Source organism: Otolemur garnettii, unplaced genomic scaffold, assembly GCF_000181295.1.
Source record: "Otolemur garnettii isolate 467f Iridium unplaced genomic scaffold, OtoGar3 scaffold00028, whole genome shotgun sequence".
NCBI classification, from domain to species: Eukaryota; Metazoa; Chordata; class Mammalia; order Primates; family Galagidae; genus Otolemur; species Otolemur garnettii.
The window spans coordinates 17231532-17252243 of record NW_003852423.1 but is presented as its reverse complement, the minus strand read 5'-3'; the positions used below and the strand labels follow the sequence as shown (position 1 = coordinate 17252243).

At 37.3% G+C, this 20712-nt stretch overlaps 1 protein-coding gene across 4 annotated transcripts in view; it reads left to right on the top strand.

Annotated features, from left to right (window-relative positions):
* The window catches only part of HERPUD2 (HERPUD family member 2), a 51111-nt gene that overhangs the window by 18384 nt on the left and 12015 nt on the right, over positions 1-20712 (top strand). Inside the window, exons 3-5 of one of the 4 annotated variants that reach the window (XM_012804399.2) lie at positions 10703-10780; positions 13598-13711; positions 17318-17469. In XM_012804399.2, coding sequence (XP_012659853.1) covers positions 10703-10780; positions 13598-13711; positions 17318-17469 — 344 coding nt within the window. The remainder of the gene's footprint in view (positions 1-10702; positions 10781-13597; positions 13712-17317; positions 17470-20712) is intronic. The other 3 variants (XM_023512465.1, XM_012804400.2, XM_023512466.1) reach the window with 3 other exon arrangements.

The following is a 20712-nucleotide window of genomic DNA, read 5'->3' as shown; positions in this document are numbered from 1 at the left end:
TATTCCATGGTGTACATATATCACAATTTATTGATCCATTCATGGGTTGATGGGCACTTGGGCTTCTTCCATGACTTAGGAATTATGAATTGGGCTGCAATAAACATTCTGGTACAAAATCTTTGTTATAATGTGATTTTTGGTCTTCTGGATATGTACCTAGTAGAGGAATCATAGGATCAAATGGCAGGTTTATTTTTAGATCCCTAAGTGTTCTCCAAACATCTTTCCAAAAGGAACATCTTAGTTTGCATTTCCACCAGCAGTGCAGAAGTGTTCCCTTTTCTCTACATCCATGCCAACATCTCTGGTTTTGGGATTTTGTGATATGGGCTAATCTTACTGGAGTTAGATGATATATCAAAGTAGCTTTGATTTGCATTTCTCTGATGATTAAGGATGATGAGCATTTTTTCATATGTCTGTGGACCCTGTGCCTGTCTTCTTCAGAGAAGTTTCTCTCCAAGTCCCTTGCCTACCCTGAGATGGGATCACTTATTCTTTGCTTGCTACTCAAACTATGTTTGAGTTCTCTGTTCTTGAGTTCTTGATACTCAAACTACATTTGAGTTCTCATTAAACCTTTGTCGGAGACATAACCTGCAAATATCTTCTCCCATTCTGAGGGCTGTCTGCTTGCTTTACTTTACTGTGTTCTTGGCTGTGCCGAAGCTTTTTAGTTTGATCAGGTCCCAGTAATGGATTTTTGGTGTTTTTTCAATTTCCCAGGGGAGTCATCCTCATAAAATAGTGTGCCAGGCTGATTTCTTCAAGTGTTTTCTCTGCACTTTCTTCTAGTATTTTTATAGTTTCATGTCTTAAGTGTAAATCTTTAATCCAGTGAGAGTCTATTTAAGTTAATGGTGAAAGGTGTGGGTCCAGTTTCAGTCTTGGACAGGTTGCTAGCCAGTTTACCCAGCACCATTTGTTAAATAGAGAATCTTTTCCCCACTCACTGTTTTTAATTGGCTTGTCAAAGATCAAATAATGGTAAGTAACTGGGTTCATCTCTTGGTTCTCTATTCTGGTTCATACATTCACCTCTGTTTTTATGCCAACGACATGCTGTTTTGGTCACTATTGATTTTATAATATAGTCTGAGGTCTAGTAGTGTGATTCCTCCTCTTTTGTTTTCATTTCTGAGTAATGTCTTGGCTATTCGAGGTTTTTTCTGATTCCATATAAAACGAAGTATTTTTTTAAGATCTTTAAAGTATGACAGTGGAGCTTTAATCAGGATTACATTAAAATTGTATATTGCTTTGGGTAATAGAGACATTTTAACAATGTTGATTCCCAGCCATGAGCATGGTATTTCCATTCATTAACATCTTCAGATATTTCTTTTCTTAGTTTCATAGTTCTCTCTGTAGAGATCTTTCACATCCTTTGTTAGGTAAACTCCCAAATAGTTCATCTTCTTTGGCACTGCTGTGAATGGAATAGAGTCCTTGACTGTTTTTTCAGCTTGACTATTGTTGGTATATACGAAGGCTACTGATTTATGAGTGTTGATTTTGTAGCCTGAGATGCTGCTATATTCCTTGGATCACTTCTAAGAGTTTTGCAGTAGAATCCCTGGTGTTTTCCAGATATACAATCATATCATCTGCGAAGAGTGAAAGTTTGATCTCTTCTGACCCTATATGAATACCCTTGATTGCCTTTTCTTTCCTAATTGCAATGGCTAAGACTTCCATTATAATGTTAAAAAGCAGTGGAGACAATGGGCAACCTTGTCTGGTTTCTGATCTGAGTGGAAATGATTTCAACTTAACTCCAATACAATATTGGCTGTGGGTTTGCTGTAGATGGCCTCTATCAGCTTAAGAAATTTCCCTTCTATACCAATTTTCTGAAGTATTCTGATTATGAATGGATGCTGGATATTATCAAAAGCTTTTTCTGTATCAATTGAGAGAATCATATGATATTTGTTTTTTAATTTGTTTATGTGATACATTACATTTATAAATTTACGTATATTGAACCAGCCTTGAGACCTTGGGTTAAAACGCACTTAGTCATGGTGTGTAATTTGTTTGCTGTGTTGCTGGATTCTGTTAGGATTTTGTTAACTATTTTTGCATCAATATTCATTAGTGATACTGGTCTATAATTTTCTTTTCTTGTTGGATCTTTTCCTGGTTTGGGGATCAAGCATGTTTGCTGCATAGAATTTGTTGGGTAGTATTCCTTCTTTTCTATATTTTGGAAAAATTTGAGTAATATAGGTACTAGTTCCTCTTTAAAGGTTTGGTAGGCTCGGTGCCTGTGGCTCAAGTGGCTAAGGCATCAGCCACATACACCTAAGGTGGCGGGTTCGAATCCAGCCTGGACCTGCCAAACAAGAATGATGGCTGCAACCAAAAAATAGCCAGGTGTTGTGGCGGGCGCTTGTAGTCCCAACTACTTGGGAGGCAGAGGCAGGAGACTCACTTGAGCCCAGGAGTTGGAGGTTGCTGTGAGCTGTGAGGCCACGACACTCTACCCAGGGTGACAGCTTGAGGCTCTATCTCCAAAAAAAAAAAAGGTTTGGTAGAATTTTGATGTGAAGCCATCTGGTCCCGGGCTTTTCTTTTTAGGGGGATTTTGTATAGTTTATGCTATTTCAGAACTTGATGTAGGCCTGTTCAGCACTTCTACTTGATTCTGGCTAAGTCTTGGAAGGTGGCGTGCTTCAAGGTGTATTGGTCAATTTCCTTCAGATTTTCATATTTCTGAGAATAAAGTTTCTTGTAATATTCATTTTTTTTGAATTTCTGAGGAGTCTTGTTATTTCATCATTACCATTTCTGATTGATGAAAGTAGAGATTTTATTCTTTTTTTCCCAGTTAGATTAGCCAAAAGTTTATCTATTTTATTGACCTTTTCAAAAACCAAGTTTTTGATTTATTGATCTGTTGTATAATTCTTTTGTTTTCAAAAGAATTGTTTTCATTTAATTCTACTCTAATTTTGGTTATTTCTTTTCTTTCTTTTCCAGTTGCTTGAGATGTCTCATTAAGTTGTTGACTTGCTCAAGTTTCTGTTTTCTTGAGGAAGGCTTGTGATACCACCTTTGTGGATCCCTGAGGTTCTGATAATTCTTGTCTTCATTATCCTTTTGTTCCAAAAATTTGGTAATTGTCTTCTTAATCTTGTCTATGACCCATCTATCACTCAGCATAAGGTTATTTAGCTTCCATGTTTTTGTATGAGTATGCAGATTCATGTTGTTACTGAGTTCAGCTTTTATTCCATGATGGCCTGAGAAGATACAAGAAATAATTTCTATTCTTTTAAATTTGCTGAGGTTAGACTTGTGACCTGAAATGTGATCAATTTTGGAGTATGTTCTGTGGGCTGAGAAGAATTCAGTTTTGTTAGGATGAAATGTTCTGTAGATGTCTGTTAAATCCAAATGTTGAATGGTTAAGTTTAAATCTACAATTTCTTTGCTTAGGTTCTTATTGGAAGATCTATCCAACAGTGCCAAAGGCGTGTTAAAATCTCTGACTATTATGGAGCTGGAGGAAATCAAGTTGCTCATGTCTGTTAGAGGAGTTCTTATAAATTGAGGTGCATTCTGGTTGGGTGGATAAATGTTAATAATTGAAATCTCAAAATATTGAGTGTTCCCCTTAAATACGAAGTGACCATCTTTATCCTTTCTTATTTTTTGTTAGTTTAAAGCCTATTGTATCTGCAAATAATATTGCAATACCTGCTTTTTCCTGATCTTTATTTGCCTGAAATATAGATGACCATCCCTTCACCCTACATTTATCTTTTAAGGTAAGATGAGGTTCTTCTATGCAGCAAATATCTGGCCTGAGTTTTTGTATCCAGTCAGCCAACCTGTGCCTCTTTAGAGGACAATTTAAGCCATTCACATTAATTGAGAATATTGATAAGCCTGGTAGAATTTTGGGTATCAAGTTTTTTGAAAGTCCAGTGGACATTTTTAATCCTTTCACCACTGTAGAAGTTGGAATTTGATCAAAAGTTTCTGAGTTTATTTTTGTGGTGGAGGGTTGCGCTAGTCATTATGGAGAATAGGTTTGAGAATATCCTGGAGAGCTGGTTTAGTTATGGCAAATTTCTTCAACATGTGAATGTCATTAAAGTATTTAATTTCTCCATCATAAACGAAACTCAGTTTCGCAGAGAGATGCACTCATTGTAATATTCTTCCCCTTGGTTTTCTTACATCTAGCTGCTTGCAGAATTTTCTCCTTCATTTTAACTTTGGCAAAGTTAATTGTAATGTGTCTAGGAGATGTCTTATTTGAGTTGAGCCGTGCTAGGATTCTGAAACTGTCTGCTATCTGAATTTCAGAATCTCTTGGCACGTCTGGGAGTTTTCCTCCATTATCTTATGAAGTAGAGCATCTGTGCCTTTCAAATCTACCTCGTCACCTTCAGGAATTCCTATAAAGCAAAAATTAGTTTTCTTCGAATTATCCCAGCCCTGTCTGAGAGAATGATCCATTTTTGCTCTGCACTTCTCTTTCTCTTTGAACATTTTGGAGTGTTCAAAAGCTTTGTCTTCAGTGTCAGAAATCCTTTCTTCTACCTGTTCCGTTTTGTTACTGAGGAATTCTACTGTATTTCTCAGATCTTTGAGGGCTGCAAGTTGTCTCATTGTGTCAAAATCTTTGGTGATTTTGTCTTTGAATTCAGTGAATTCTTGATACAACTTTTGAAGTGCTCCTTGAATTTCTAATTCCAACTTTACCTCCATTCTATTAATCTTATTTGCAATCTAAATTCTGAATTCAATTTCTGACATCTCAGTCATTTGTTTATGAATGGTATCTTCAGTTATGTCTGCCATTTTGTTCCTTGGGGGAGTTGATCTACTCTGGTTATTCATGTTACCATAGTTTTTCCACTGATTCTGCCCCATGGTTATTTTACATCGTTTGGCTAGATGACTAGATAAGGTAAAGTTTTGTTGGGGGTTCTTGGAGTAGTGATTAATCAACCCTTTGCCCAAGAGCTGGGACTGGTATCTGTACCTTTTCCCCTAGAGCTTTGCAAAGGACTTGTACAGTGCTATGGCCTGAGACAGTGGGGATTTGCTTGGTGTGGTGGGGCTAAGTGGCTCTGTCTTGTTTTCAGCTGGTCTCTGTCCTACCCTAGTGAATCAGTTACTCTGGGTTGAAGTCTCAGCTGTGGGGAAATACCAGCATCACCCTGCCCCCCACAGGTAACACCTGGAAAAGGAAATCAAACCTTCTCACAACCACACACCTAGGCTACCACTTTGGATAGTCCTTGGGTGATTGGCCCAGTTTAAGAGGTCCAAATCAGTTGTCCTAGTCAGCACTGGTCTCAGGTGGGAGGGTTCAAAAGGTCTCCAGCAACTAGATAGCAGGGGTATGCTGGTAGCTCAACTATGACTCACTCTGGTGCTCCATGAGGTCAGAAGGACCCACCCAGCAAATGAATAACTCTTGGAAGGTTGATGCCTCCTTTCCTACCTTGCACCTCTGTCACACCCAATCACTTGTAACCCTGCAGGGCTGTGACCCAATTCCCTCCAATGAACAGATGCTCCAGGGGTTTGTGCCTGCCTGAGTCACGAGGAGATCTATGTTTCCTCGGCCAGGCCACTGCACTCTGCCACCATCTGGCAGGGGGACTTGAGGCCTGACAACCTTGGGTGCTTAATGGAAGTTGGGGCAGTTCACTCAGTTCCAGCGCTGCCCGTGATTGATGTTGCTTACACTTATATTTTCTCAGAATTTGTCTGTCCTGACTGTATTCCCCTGTCAATGGGAGTTGAGGCAGGGGGAGTTGAGGCCTGACAATCTTGGATGCTTAATAGAAGCTGGCACAGTTCACTCAGTTCCAGCCCCGCCCCTGAATTGATGTTGATTACACTTATATTTTCTCAGAATTTGTCTGTCCTGACTGTATTCCCTTATGAACGAGGCGCTATTTGAGCTCACAGAAACTACGACTCAGCCTCCATCTGTGCTGCTGCCTGGAGCTGACATGTCTGTCTCTGTTGCACTCTGTGCTGGGGTGGGTGTGTTTAGAGCTCACACTCAGCTCTCAGTTTCTGCCTCTCTCTGCCTGCTTTTGTCTCAGCTATGATCCCCTGAGGGCTGGGTGCTGCTTAGGCTCACTAAAGCAGTTGTTCTTGCTTAGCCCTGCTCTGGGAGTATGCTGTCTCTGCATGCACTTATTCTAGTCTGTCCCTGCAGTGCCCTGCCCAGGTAGGTACCACCTCAGGATACCCTTTACTTATGAGGTCTGCCTTTCTGTCCCAGATCTGCTCTGCCAGTGGCAGCCACTGAAGAAGATGCCTGGCTTCCTCTGGTTGCCCAGAGAAGCAGGAAGTGTCTTTCCAAAATATCCCCAGGGATGTGTGCCTTATTGTTCCTGCTGCTGCTGCTGCTCTGTGTTGCAGGGCACTGCCTATCCCTCTCCCATATGGTTCCCTCAGTTCACCGTCTTCTCCTTACTCCTGTGCTGCAGAATTAGCACAGAGTAGCAACAGCCCACACCTTGTCCACACCTCTAGAGAAAATGTCCAAGAATCTGGACTCTATGGGGGACTGGCTTCCAGACCTCGTGGGTGAGAGTGGAGGGGAGTGCTGGGAGTTCAGAATTGCAGGTAGAGAATATATACAGTTTTATACAGTTTTATGCCTGGTAGGAGAGTGCCATGGCACACTAGTAAGTCCTCTCTAGGGAAGGAGTTCTGGTTTTTATAGGGTCTCGCCGTGGTATCAGATAGGAGGGGATCTGAACTCTGCTTACTTGTTTGTATAAAGTATACTGCGAACTGTTCTCATGGGAGGGGGCTCCCTTCCCCTTGGTGATGGATTTTGTACCTATTATTTGTCTCCTTGGGGTTGCAACTCACCTCAGCAGGGTTGATGTGCATTCCTCAACCTTCTTTCCTGGGTCAGCTCCAAACCATCAGCTTACTTGCTAAACTTCTATCCTTTCACTCTTCTTCTGGATGGGAGCCTCTGTGGAAAGCTGGCTCTATTTGGCGATCTTGCCTCCGCTCTAGAATTTTTATATAGTAAAATATTTTCATAAAAAGAGACCTTTATATAGAGTGATGATGGACCATAGAAGCATCAATTAATTAAATATTTGGTGCAAAAGCAAGTGTTTATGATGGTTGTAATACTTATTAAACTTCTTAGGTTCCAGTTAAACTAATAAGTACATGGGAGAAATTTATAAAGCATTACCTAATTCATTTTTTCCAGGAATTAAATCATTCACTATCTACTTAGTATTCAACTTATATTTATATAATTTACCATTCAATGTCTATAAGACTACAGGAAAAAGCAAATTCAGTTTCTCTTATTATACTCTCACAACACTTAATACAGAATATTTCTGTGACCTTTGTTCATCAAAATATGTGGAGATTTCTCCCATCACAAGCAAGCAATTCTTCAGATGCTTCTCTTTAGGATACACCATTTGGATATCCTCTAATTCATTTCCCACAGTTTGAGGGCTTAGTCCCACAAAATTGTCCTTCACTTTAAATACCAGTTGCAAGCATAGGTTGTGGTCTGTGCTTTTGTCCAAACTTTTATAAGTCAGGTTTCCATGATTCCCTCCTTGGATTCAATTAATTTGCTAGTGTAGATCACAGAACTCAGGGAAACACTTTACTTACGTTTACCCATTTATTATATAGAATATTACAAAGAACACAGATGAACAGACCCATGGAAAAGAAGCATAAGAGGACAGATGGCAGAAGGGGCATGGAGCTTCCATGCCTTCTCTCGGAAGACCACTCCCTAGGTACCGCCACCTGTTCCACTATCCTGGGCTCCCAAACTTAGTTCTTTTGGATTTTTTTTTTTTTTTTTTTGAGATGGAGCCTCAAGCTATCCCCGTGGGTAGAGTGCCTCCAACTCCTGGGCTCAAGCGAGTCTCCTGCCTCAGCCTCCCAAGCAGCTGGGACCACAGGCACCCGCCACAACGCCTGGCTTTTTTGGTTGCAGCCATTATTGTTGTTTGGCGGGCCCGGGCTGGGGATTCGAACCTGCCACCTTAGGTGTATGTGGCTGGCGCCTTAGCCGCTTGAGCCACAGGCGCCGAGCCAGTTCTTTTGGATTTTTATGGAAGCTCCTCTAGGTAGGCATGATTGATTAAGTCATTTGCCATTGGTTTATCAGCTCAACCTTCTGGGCTCAACCTCCCAACCTTCTGAGGAGTGGGACTAAAAGTTGTTTCCCTGACAACCAACCTCTTTGATGAGGCAATCTAGCCCCCCAACCCTAATCCATGTTAGCACACAGAAGATGTCATCAATCCAGAGATTGCAAGGCTTTTAGGAGCTACATGATGAAGACCAAATATATTTATTACACAATACCACAATGCCTCATTCATTATTTACACATAGCAGAACCTTCATAGCTGACCACCTTCCTACATTTGACCACCACCTTCTGTTGGCCTAATTTTCATAGACTAGACATGCGCCACATGTATGTATCAGTACGGTAGGCCTACTTCCTTATGTTGACCAGTTTGTTGCAGTCCCTTGGGTGATCAAGTTACACAGGTTCTACTGTGTATTGTATCACAAGTTTCAAAACTTGTGATATGTATTTTTAAAAAGGTGTTGTATATTTGGTTGTTTATATGTAGGAATTTGTACATGCAAATTTTAAAAATGGCTCGCTCACCATGCTTCCAAGAGAAGCTAAGATTATGTGTAAGAGTTAAGTATTTTGGAAGGATAGCTATATCTTTCCATTGGTCTTTGGTGCATAAGAACTCCTGAATCACAAATTTTATTATGACGATTTCTTTTATGGCTATTTTTAATATAAGACCTTTTTGTAGTAGCCATGTTGAATATATAATCTGCTTAAAAATTATTATATTTGTGGCCTGGATTTGGCATATTTGACAGTTGTTGATTTAGTTATTTTTATTTCTTATTTTTTTTGAGACAGAGTCTCACTTTGTACTCTGGGTAGAAGACTGTGGCGTCATAGCTAACAGCAACCTCAAACTCCTCAAGCAGTCCTCTTGCTTCAGCCTCCCAAGTAGCTGGGATTATAGGTGCCCACCACAATGCCCAGCTAATTTTTGAAGGTGGGATCTTGCTCTTGTTCAAGCTAGTCTCAAACTCGTGAGTTCAAGCAATCCACTCTCCTCAGCCTCCCAGAGTGCTAGGATTATAGGTGTGAGCTACCATGCCTGGCTAGTTATTTGTTTTAATAGAATTCAAGGACCAGTGTTTGTTTCTTAGTTATGAAATAGGCCTTAAGGGGACTATATACAAATACTTTCATTTTATTTATTTATTTTTTTTGAGACAGAGCCTCAAACTGTTCCCCTGGGTAGAGTGCTGTGGCATCACAGCTCACAGCAACCTCCAACTCCTGGGCTTAAGCAAGTCTCCTGCTTCCACCTCCCAAGTAGCTGGGACCACAGGCTCCCACCACAACGCTTGGCTATTTTTTTCGGTTGCAGCCATCGTTGTTGTTTGGCGGGCCCTGGCTGGATTTGAACCCGCCACCTTAGGTGTATGTGGCTGGTGCCTTAGCTACTTGAGCCACAGGCACCAAGCTGCTTTCATTTTAAATAATGGTAGGAATATGAACATTTAGCAGACTTGTTTTAAGTACAAAGCATGACAGAGATAACCAAAACATACTTGGTTATGGATTTCATATAGAAATGACAGTTGAGTCTGGATTTCATATAGAAATCTGCATGTACTTATATTGATTTTCTTTAGTCTTGTGTGCTTGATAAATGTACAAAGGTATTCCTGAGAGTGGCAGGAATAATAAAAACTAGAATAGTTATGTCAAGTTGTAACTAAATCCAAATGGCTCTTGAATTAAAACCAGTAAATTGTTCTGCATGTTAGTAAAGTAGAACATAAATCTTAGTTATACAGTTTTGATTAAAAATACTAAGAAAATAATGCAAAATAACTCTGATGACCTTGAAATTTTATTCTAGTGTTAACTATTAAAGCCAGCCACTTTCTCATTTTTATAGTCTTGAAAGTTTTAAAAATTTATTTATTTAGATTTTGGGTTAATAGGAGGGTACATAAGACTAGGTTACATTGTTTGCATTTGTAAGGTAAAGTCGGAGTTGTAGTTGAGTCTCTCACCTATATACCTATACATTGTATGTGTTAGGTAGGAAATTACTGAACCCTCTTCCCACCTTCTTGAATTTAATCATGTTTTTCTCTCATGTGGACTTGTAGTTGTTAATCTCCTACTTTCAGTTTAGTATTGAGTAAATGGGATGCTTGCTTTTCCATTTTTGAGATTCTTTATGTAGGAGAATGTTCTACACATCCTTCTAGGTAAATACAAAGTCTCCATCCTTTTTCTTTATGGAAAAGAAATGGTTAAAAAACCTTTATGAATGGTTTTTAATGGTAGTCATAAGTGCATTGCATTGCAACTTTGAAAAGACAGACTTCCAGTTTACCTTTTTCCCTCAAGTTCTTTTTAATATAGTAATCTGAATTTTATTTTAGCTACGTAGAAATGCTACCATTTGCTGAGGTCTAAAATGTCTTAAGTAGAATTAGGAAAAACAAAAATTCTTTAATTATGTCAGTTTTCTGCTTATTTGTGCCAAAAGGGAATTTTACTTTGCCTATATTTAGGCATGCTATTCCCAACCTTCAATATGTCTAATTAGAAAAGTTGAATTCTTTTCTTTGTCCCATTTTTTAGTTGACGAAGGATCAGAGATTGGTGTATTCGGGCAGACTGCTTCCCGATCATCTGCAGCTGAAAGACATTCTCAGAAAAGTAAGCTTTTCTACCACTCTTTGATACTAGATACATTCAAGTGTGAGAGGAGATATATTCTATAGTTGTATCCAGCCAGTTCAGTTTTTAGATACTTAAAATCATCCTCTTAGAGTAGTGTAACAGGTAAAGATAAATAAGAAAGTAAAGAACATACTATATTCTGATTAATTTAGGTAACAGTTATATATATCTATCTGATAGCTAACTCTGAACTAGTAGCATATATTTGTGTTCATATATTTGTCATCTTTTTAAAGAAAACACTATTAAATTATTCAGAAGTACAGGAGTAGAATGTTCAATAGTGGTAAAGGATTTTCATTGATAATAATCTTTCCTTTGAATCCCCTTTTAACTAAACTATATGACATTTTAATACAAACTGCTTGGGTTGGAAGTTTAATTTCAGGACAGGAAAAAGAATGAAGCCCAGTTAGCTAATTTTGAATGCTTGTGCTCAGAGCTAAAATATATTTCCATATAGTTTTTTGACAAACGTTCCATATACTTTTTTGACAAAATCAACCTGAATGATATTGTGATTATTTTCATGGCAGCTTTTCATTTGTGGAATTTATACTTTTAGAACTTTTTAGCATTTGGAATGCTTCTTTTTTGTTTGTGAATATAGTGGAATTGAATAGCTTTTTTGTTTTGTCTTAGATCTTTTACTTAATGTTGTTCTAGTTACTCTTGATCTGATCTAAAAACCATTCCTGTCTGTTTATGATCACCTGTGGGAAACTTAAAAAAAAAAATCGTAGTATATTCCTTCTGGTTAGCTAGCTGACATTTTAGCTTTGCCAATGTGATTTCTTGTCATTTCATTTTAATTATGTAGTTTCAAATTTCAAAAATGGCTTAATATCTGTCCCCTCTAAAATAGTGGAATTCACAGCAGATTATTTTTTTCTTTCTCAATAGACTTTACTTTTTGGAACTGTTTCAGGTTTTATAGCAAAATTGAGCAAGAAGGTACAGAGATTTCTCATGTGTTCACTGCCCTCACACATGCACAGTTTGCCACACTGTCACCACCTCTTAACAGAATGGTACATTTATTACAATCAATGAACCTACATTGACGTATCTGTACATGGTATTACCCAAAGTTTAGTTGAACATACCATGGGTTTTACAAATGTATCATGACATATATTCACTGTTATAGTATCATATGCAATAGCTCTAAAAACCTCCGTGTTCACATTTTTGCTACTTTTAAGCTTAAGTCTTTCTACTGTCTGCTTTTTGAAAGACAGACATATTTATTATTTTAACCCAAAGAGAGCTTGAATCTGCACATGAATACTTTTTAAAAAGGCTTTTACTGCCAGAAATGGTTTCAGACTAGGTGACTTAAAATAAAAACTGCTTCAGTCAAAAACTGTTGTGTCCCTTAAAAAAACATTTGAATAATATGTTTACATTTTGAATAGAGCTTTGAACTATTTTTGTTAAAGTCAATGTATTAACTTTCTGTTGTTTAGTTAAATGCTGCATTAGCTTTCTCTATTTAGTTAATAAATGTTTTACAGAAATATTCCCCAAAGGTTAATGGATACTGTGAGTTGTGATTAATATGACCTTTTGAAACTAGTTTTCTAAGTAAACATCTGATACTTGGATGTTTTTTTTATTCCCTATTGAGAAGCTAAGGGAACATTGTAACTCAAGAGCGCCTTCAATCTACTTTGTTAGGCATGCCTCAGGTAAAGCTGTCTCTGAAACCTTTCCTTACCTTCTTTCTCTAACCTCCTAATGCAGTTGCAGTTTGTGCTTTTCAGTTTAGTGCAAAAGACTGTATTATGTATTTCTTTGTTATATTCTGAGGCACTAGTCTGATCTCTTAACAGCTTGGTGAGCCGCCTTAAGGAGGGAAGTGACTCTTAGACTTTTCCTGGGTTCATCTCAGAATTAAGCACAATTCAAGGTTCACGGTGGACAGCTGATAAATTTGTAGTTTCTAGTAGCTTTGTTTCCCTTTCTCACCACTGAGCATCTTTTCTTTCTTCTTCCCTCCTTTATCATCCTATTTTTTTCTTTTCTTTTTTTAAATTGCTGGCTCATCTTTTATTTTTTTCTGCCCTCCTTTATTTTCTCTTTCCTTTCTCCATCTTATTTATCAGCTTTATACTGATGATATTACTAAGCTAAAAGCCAATCTTAATCATCACTTAGAATATTTTCTTGCAGTCATAGCTATAGGTTTGTGGAAACATATGAAATATTTATAGAATATAGCCTAAATATAATATTTGCTTTATATCTGTGAATAAATGTTATAGGTAAAAACAGTTTTTGACTTATAAAACAGTAACAAAGTATATATCACTTTGTCAGAATTAAGGCCAATGAGATTATGATGAAGTTATTTGAGTTTCTGTTACAGTGGCTAAGTCTCAAGTGATGGAAATATTTTTATTATTTAGGTTTGTGGACCTAAGTTTCAAGGTGATTCTTAGTTCTGATAGAATGTGCTAGCTGGATGTTTCTATATGGAAATAATTGTGTTGACACAACTTTATAGCATTGATTGCATCAAGGCTAGTTGGTATACAAATAATACTTCTAAGATAGCAATTACTGAGTATTTTTAGACCATTTTTCAAGCTTGGAGAAAGTACTGAATTCAGAAACGGCCCCCAATATTAAAATGAAATACAGTTTCAAATGATAACTATTTATTACTTACAAAATGTTGAGGCTGGAAAGGAACTTAATTTTTGAATTAAATATTTCAGCTTAGCTACTGACTTTTTAAACTGTACATTTGCAGTACTACCCTTTAAATGTAATCTTCTTCAATTTTAGCAAGATGAGTATCATATGGTTCATCTAGTATGTACTTCTCGGACTCCTCCCAGTTCTCCAAAATCCAGCACCAATAGAGAAACTCATGAAGCACTGGCATCCAGCAGCAATTCTGTGAGTTGTTTTGGGAGGAGTAAACACTGAAGTTTCCTGATTATCTTTTTTTGCCTTTAAAAACTAAATGAAAAACAGAACAATTAAAACTTACGGGTTTTGAAAAACTGGAGTTTAGGCATTTAAAGTTTGTCTTTAGAGAACCTAATATACAGTTATACCTTGAAGCCTATTCACCATAAGTTATAATTTGCCATGTGACAAGTTAGTAATAAATTCAATTTTTAGGAGTTTAATTACTAGAATACTCAGAGAGTAGAGTTATGATAGGATTATATAATATAAACACTCAGGCTAGTGCAGTTTCAGAAATATTTAAGGTAATCTAATATAGTATATTTTATTCAAGGTGGAATAAATTATTTACATTTATGTACCTAGATCTTCTTGACTAGATTACTTGGGCAAGGATTTTGTTTTAAAAAATGAGTGGAGGCTTGGTGCCCATAGCTCAGTGGTTAGGTGAGTTCAAACCTGGCCTGGGGCCTGTGAAACAACAATGACAACTGCAACAACAACAAAAAATAGTTGGGCATTGTGGCGGGCACCCATAGTTCCAGCTGCTTGGGAGGCTGAGAATCACTTAAGCCCAAGAGTTAGAGGTCACTGTGAGCTGTGATGCAATAGCACTCTACAGAGGGTAACATAGTGAGACTGTCTTTAAAAAATATATAAGTGGAGACAGGTGTGGTGGGTCACATCTGTAATCCTAGTATTTTGGGAGGCCATGGTGGATGGATCCTTTGAGCTCAGGAGTTTCAGACCAATCTGAACAAGAGTAAGACCCTTTCTCTACTAAAAATAGAAACTTGCTAGGTACTGTGCCTGTAGTCCTTGCTACTTGGGAAGTTGGTGCCTGTAGTCCTTGCTACTTGGGAAGCTGGTGCCTGTAGTCCTTGCTACTTGGGAAGCTGGTGCCTGTAGTCCTTGCTACTTGGGAAACTGAGGCAAGAGAATTGCTTGAGCCCAAGAGTTTGAGATTCCTGTGAGCTATGACACCTTGGCATTCTACCCAGGGTGACAGAGTGAGACTGTCTCCAAGGAAGGAAGGAAGGGAGGGAGGGTGGATTTGGGCATACATTCCACTTGCAGGGGGAAGACTTAATGTATTCATCTCTTTCAAACTTGAGTATTCATTTCTCCCTTCTTATTTTTCCATCTGCCTAAAACTGTTTTGGAAATACTTTGTAATAGTTGAACTTTTAAACTTAGACATTTCTACAGATTTTAAAGACATTATCCCTAATTCTTTTATATTAAATTACTTTTGGTTTCTCATAAAAGCTTCATGTGGCACCTTTGGGAATAGGAAGATAGAGATGATTAGAAGCTTGCTTTAAACTTCTTAAGCAGGCAGGGAACTTTTACATTGCCAAATATGCTTGCTTTCTTGTCAAGAATCTAGGCTGGGTGCTGTGGCTCACTGTAATCCCAGCCTTTTGAGAAGCTGAGCTGGGAGGATTGCTTGAGGCCAGGAGTTCTAGACCAGTATACCCAACATAGCAAAACCCTATCTTTACAAGAAAATTAAAAAAAATTAGCCTATCATGATGGCATGGACCTGTAGTCCTAGCTACTGGGGAGGGTAAGAAAGGAGGATGAGCCTTGTGTCCAGGAATTTGAGGCTGCAGTGAATTGTGATAGCTGGATGACCGAGTGAGATCCTGTCTCTAAAAAAAAAAAAAAAAAAAAAACCCAGAATCTAGCCAAAACTTAAAGAGGCAAGTGACAAGGGGTAGAAGTAATAACTATTAGAACTCTTTTAATAGATGCCAGTTAACTGCTTCTTAAGAAACTAGATCCTACAGTTGCTATGTTTAATTTAGTAAGGTCTCAATGGTAGGTATTTCCTGGTGCTAGCCACAGGAATTTAACTTATATTAAACTGAAATTTCTTTGTCAGAATACCCACCAGTCTTCATATGGTTTCTACCTTGGCTTAAGAAGGGAAAACTCTGGATTGGCACATAAGTTTTATCTGTAATCTTTGGACACAGTTTTATTGCTCCAGTTTTTGTTGGAAAAGAACTTAATTGACTTGTCCATTGGGTTGCACAGTCATGATTTTGTATCATTAGTATACATATTTGTTTTTTTCAAAAGTGTGTGTTATGAAAATATAAAAAGTATCAAAAGAAAGTTAAGTTGAATTCCCTTTGATTTTTCATGGCTCGGAAATTTCAGAGGTATTTGAAAATGTCTTAAAGAGCTAATCATGAAAGGTCATCTATAATAAGGTCAGAAATCATTAGTTGTAAAGAATTGAAGTCATGCGACCAAATGACTAGGCATGCTTTTCCTCTGGTAATTGTGTTAATGAACACCGTATTATGGTGTCCTGTTTAATGAGACATCTTGCCAAAAAAGAAGCCTTGCTGAGTTTATGTCCCTAAGAATAAAAGCGTTTAGTAAGATATTTGGTATCTATTTTGTGTAATATTTTAAAGTTTTCATTAGTTTTGCAAAAGACCAGCATGCTTGGGACCTTTCACGTGGCAAGGCTTAGGCTGATAGACAAGTGGGATATCCTGTCACCAGGAAGGCAGTACAGGTAAATGCAAGTTTAGCAGACATGGAAGGGTGTTAAAATAATATTGCAGTAAGTGTTTTTAAAGTGGAAGAACTATAATTTATATAATGTATAATTGTGTTTTAAATTTACATAAAATACTTGACAAACTATTTTCAAACAGCAACAAATTGGGGTGGTTTTCAGGAGTTATATTTTTTAAAGTTATTGAATCTGTTAGTTACTGACGTCATTTGATCATGAGAATTTAAAAATCCTGATTGGCATCTTGTTCATTTTATTAAAAAAACAATATTTATTGATGGCTTTTTAAAATGAATTCTAGTACTGAAGGAAATCTTGTCTAATTTCATTACTCCTTGTTAATGTCAGAAGTAATAATAAATTGTAGATCTTTGATACCTAGCCCACTCCTCGTTCTTTTAAACCAGTGTGTTACTGATAGCATGTAGTAATAGTACATTATTTGGCACACAGTAACTATTTAAACATATCAGTAATTAGTACCATTTATTGGATACTTTCTGTGTGTTAAGGCATAATGAAAAGAGCTTTGCTTTGTTAATTGAATCATACGAAAGGAGCTTTTATGCATTAATTTAATCCTTACAATTTAATATGATACCTTGTATTTAATATGCTAACTTGTATTTTGTATTTCTCTGCTTCTCAGTCTTTTCTAGTTGAGAAATAAAATACTATTGAGTTTTTTTGTTTGTTTTGGTTTTTTTTGGAGACAATTTTACTCTGTTGCCCTTGGTAGAGTGCTATGGCATCATAGCCCACAACAACCTCAAACTCTTGGGCTCAAGCAACCCTCTTACTTCAGCCTCCTGAATAGCTGGGACTACAGGCACCTACCACAATGCCCAGCTAGGAATACTGTTGTTTAATTAAGTATTTTTGACTTTACTAATTATCTGTTATCATACTGGACACAAGATTTAAAATGGTAAATTTCTAAAATTCAGGTATTCTGCAGTGATTGCATAAATACATTTTTAGTAATTTGTATGTAATTTCATGATTGTAATTAGTTAACTCTCCTTGAAAAATTATTACATTTCTGTTTTTAGAGTTCAGATCATTCAGGATCAACAACTCCATCATCCAGTCAAGAAACTTTGTCTTTAGCTGCTGCTTCCTCAGAAGGATTGAGGCAGCGAAGCCCTTCACAAGCACAACCTGACCGAGCACAGAGCCATCAGTTCCCATATGTAATGCAAGGGTAAGTGAAATTGTGGTGGCGGTCGGTCATCGTTGGGCCTTCCTCAAAATGAATTACTTTCAATTTTCACCGTTGCTCCTTTGCAGTAATTAAAATATATTTGAAGTTTATTCATGTATTTGATTTCATAGTTTTAGAACTAGAGGGTTAAGGAGAGCTTTTGAAAGCTGGTCCTACATCAGAATCATGTACAGCAGTGCTTTTGAATTTTTAATGCTCTTACTAATCAATCACTGGGAATCTTATTAAGATGCAGGTTCAGACTCAGTAGGTCTGATAGGGCCTAAGATTTTGCATTTCTAACAAGCTTCCAGGTGATGCTGATGCTTCTGATGCTTTGACCACATTTTGGATAGCAAGGATTTATGTAACTAATTTATTTTTTTTCTTGAGACAGACTCTCCCTATGTCACCCTCTGTAGAGTGTTATAGTGTCACAGCTTACAGCAACCTCTAACTCTTGGGCTTAAGTGATTCTCTTGCCTCAGCCTCCAAAGTAGCTGGGACTACAGGGGCCTGCCACAATGCCTGGCTATTTTTCTGTTGCAGTTGTCATTGTTTCTTGGCTGGCCCAGGCTGGGTTTGAACCTGCCAGCCTTGGTGTATATGGCCGGTGCTATAACCACTGTGCTATAGGCATGGAGCCTACGTCACTAAATTTTTAAAAACTCAGTTTCAGGGTGGCACCTGTGCCTCAAGAAGTAGGGCACCGGCCCCATATACCGGAGGTGGCAGGTTCAAACTGGGCCCTGGCCCAAACTGCAAACAAACAAACAAACAAAACCCAAAAACCCTCAGTTTCACTGTAGATCTACTGCATTTAGTCTTCAGGGGAACTGGTAGGTGAGTGGTGATATACTTAGAAAAATATAGGTCCTTGAGTTCTGTTTTTAAAAAGTTGCATACGTGTTTCTGATCAGCCAGTCTTGGTAACAACTAAGGTAGAGTAAAACCATAGTGTAAGGATATACTAACCATTACATGTTATTCAGAATCTTTGTTGTAATACACATTGAGAATTTCATATAGTAGTAGTTTTCTCAAGAGGCTTGCTGTGGCCATTCTGTATTTCGCAATTACGACAGGTTCCTTGGGTTAAATAATTCTGAAAGAAATGCAGCCAATAGCTATAGGTAAAGCACATTTTTGGGCTCGGGGAAAGATCTTAGAGAATCTCACAGTTCAGACCTGGATTGTGTCTGAAAGCAGAATAGTTTACTGGGGTATGATTATTTGTTAGTTTTGAAGTAAAAGAAACTTGAGTAATAGGTATTGTGTTACATATCAAGCCATGGGGCTCTGGTGTGTGGAACTAGTCTGGATCCATAATGTTCGGGATGGAAATGAGAAAATGGTTAGGACCCCAGTATTGTATTGTAGGTAATGTAACCAGGGAGTAGCCATTGGCTGCTATGCTAAACAGGATAGCATAAACATTCAGGTACTTTTAACTTAATTCAGTTCTTAATACTAAAAAACAAAACTGAATATATAGCAGAAAATAAGAAAACTCATTTGTCTCATATGTCTTGAATGTGAAGTCTTTTCTTACAAATACATGTTTTATAAAGTACCTGTGAAACTATTTTTGTTTTTAGAAAATGATTACTAAAACTCATTTATAAAAAGCAATGTTCTCAGGGTTTACATTATGGAATAGTAGCTTAAAATACTTTCTATCTTATGACAGTGATTCATTTCCTTTCTTTTTTACAGAGTAAGACAGTTCAGTTTCTCCCCATTTATACAGAGATTTTACTTATTTGGTGGTAGTGGTGGAAGGTTGGGAATATTACAAATAAGCCTGGGAGAAATATGTAATGATGTCTGAACAGTGGTTTATTGGTGGATGATAAGACTTGAAACTCTCATATTCATGATAAATATATTTTGTAGTAAACAAAACAAAGTTGTAAGATTGCAGGTCTTCAGAATCAGACTATAGATATTTTGGTAAAAGATTGATAATCTCTCTAAACTAGGCTGTTGAGGAAATCAATAAATGTGAAAGACAAAGGCATTGAGTTGTTGGAAGTCTATTAAGCTGATTAGAAATTTTGAAATAGTGTTTATTGTGACAAAAGTATTGGAATGGTGAGCAATAAAGCCTTTCAAAGGTATTTGTGCTTCATTTAGTGAATCTATTGTTAGGTGAATACTATTTGATTTTAAATTAGTAGGGCAGTGTGGTTTGTTGGCTGCACAGATTCTGGAGTCAGCCTGCCTAGGTTTGAATCCTGGCTCTGTTAACTGACTACCTTGGGCAAGTCTCTTCCCTGCTGTGCTTTAGTTTTATCATTATCTCATATGAGACAGGTAACAGTACTTATCTTTGACTTAGAGTATTTCTGTGTGGATTAAAAATTAGAGTACGTAAAGTGGTTAAAACAGTGACTGGCACATTGTGACATATTAGCAATTACTTAGAAATTCATCTGTGCTTATAAGTGAACATTGTATATTCATTTAGCGAACAAATTTATAGGCATCTGTGTGGCTAATATGCTGAAACATTCAAATGAATGAATGCCAGTGTTAGAAAAATAAGTCTATATATGTAGAGAGAGAGTACTATGTGATTTATAAAACAATTGATAGGAAATTTCAACAATAGGCTTTTAGTTTAGCAGTGAACATGATTTAACTTAATCTCATCATTGTCATTTTTTAATGAAGACTTTGTATCTATCTTTAAGTAAACTTTATTTAACATAGTCTTAGCCTTAAATGTGTAAAAGCAGTAATTTAGTGACCTTGACCATCAAAAAAAAAAAAAAAAAAGATCTATTCTCCTTTTTCAAACTTCAGAACAATTTATATTTAACTAGTCTGCATGTGTTTCTACCACATAGGGTAGTATTTTCAATTTTTAGTGGGTGTATTAAATTGCTAATTTCTGGTCCCTACTCCCTGAGGTTTTGAATCAGTAGTATTGGAGTGGTGCTCAGGAATCTGCCAACCTAACAATACCCTGGGAACCTCATATTGAGAAATCCTAATGCAGGTGATTATGTGCTTATCTAGCTGTTGAGAAAATGTGAGAGGGACAAAGCAATACATGTACTTCACACTGGCTGTCCATTTCCAAAGTTACATTTCAAGTCCTGTTTACGAACTCGTTCTCTTGGGCTGTTGCATTTATTTAGTTTAATTCCAAAAGTTGTTGGTTGGCTGGTTTATGGAATACCTTTTGGACCATCAATTTTTCCCTCTGATGTATTAATAGCCTTTTATAAAAAAAAA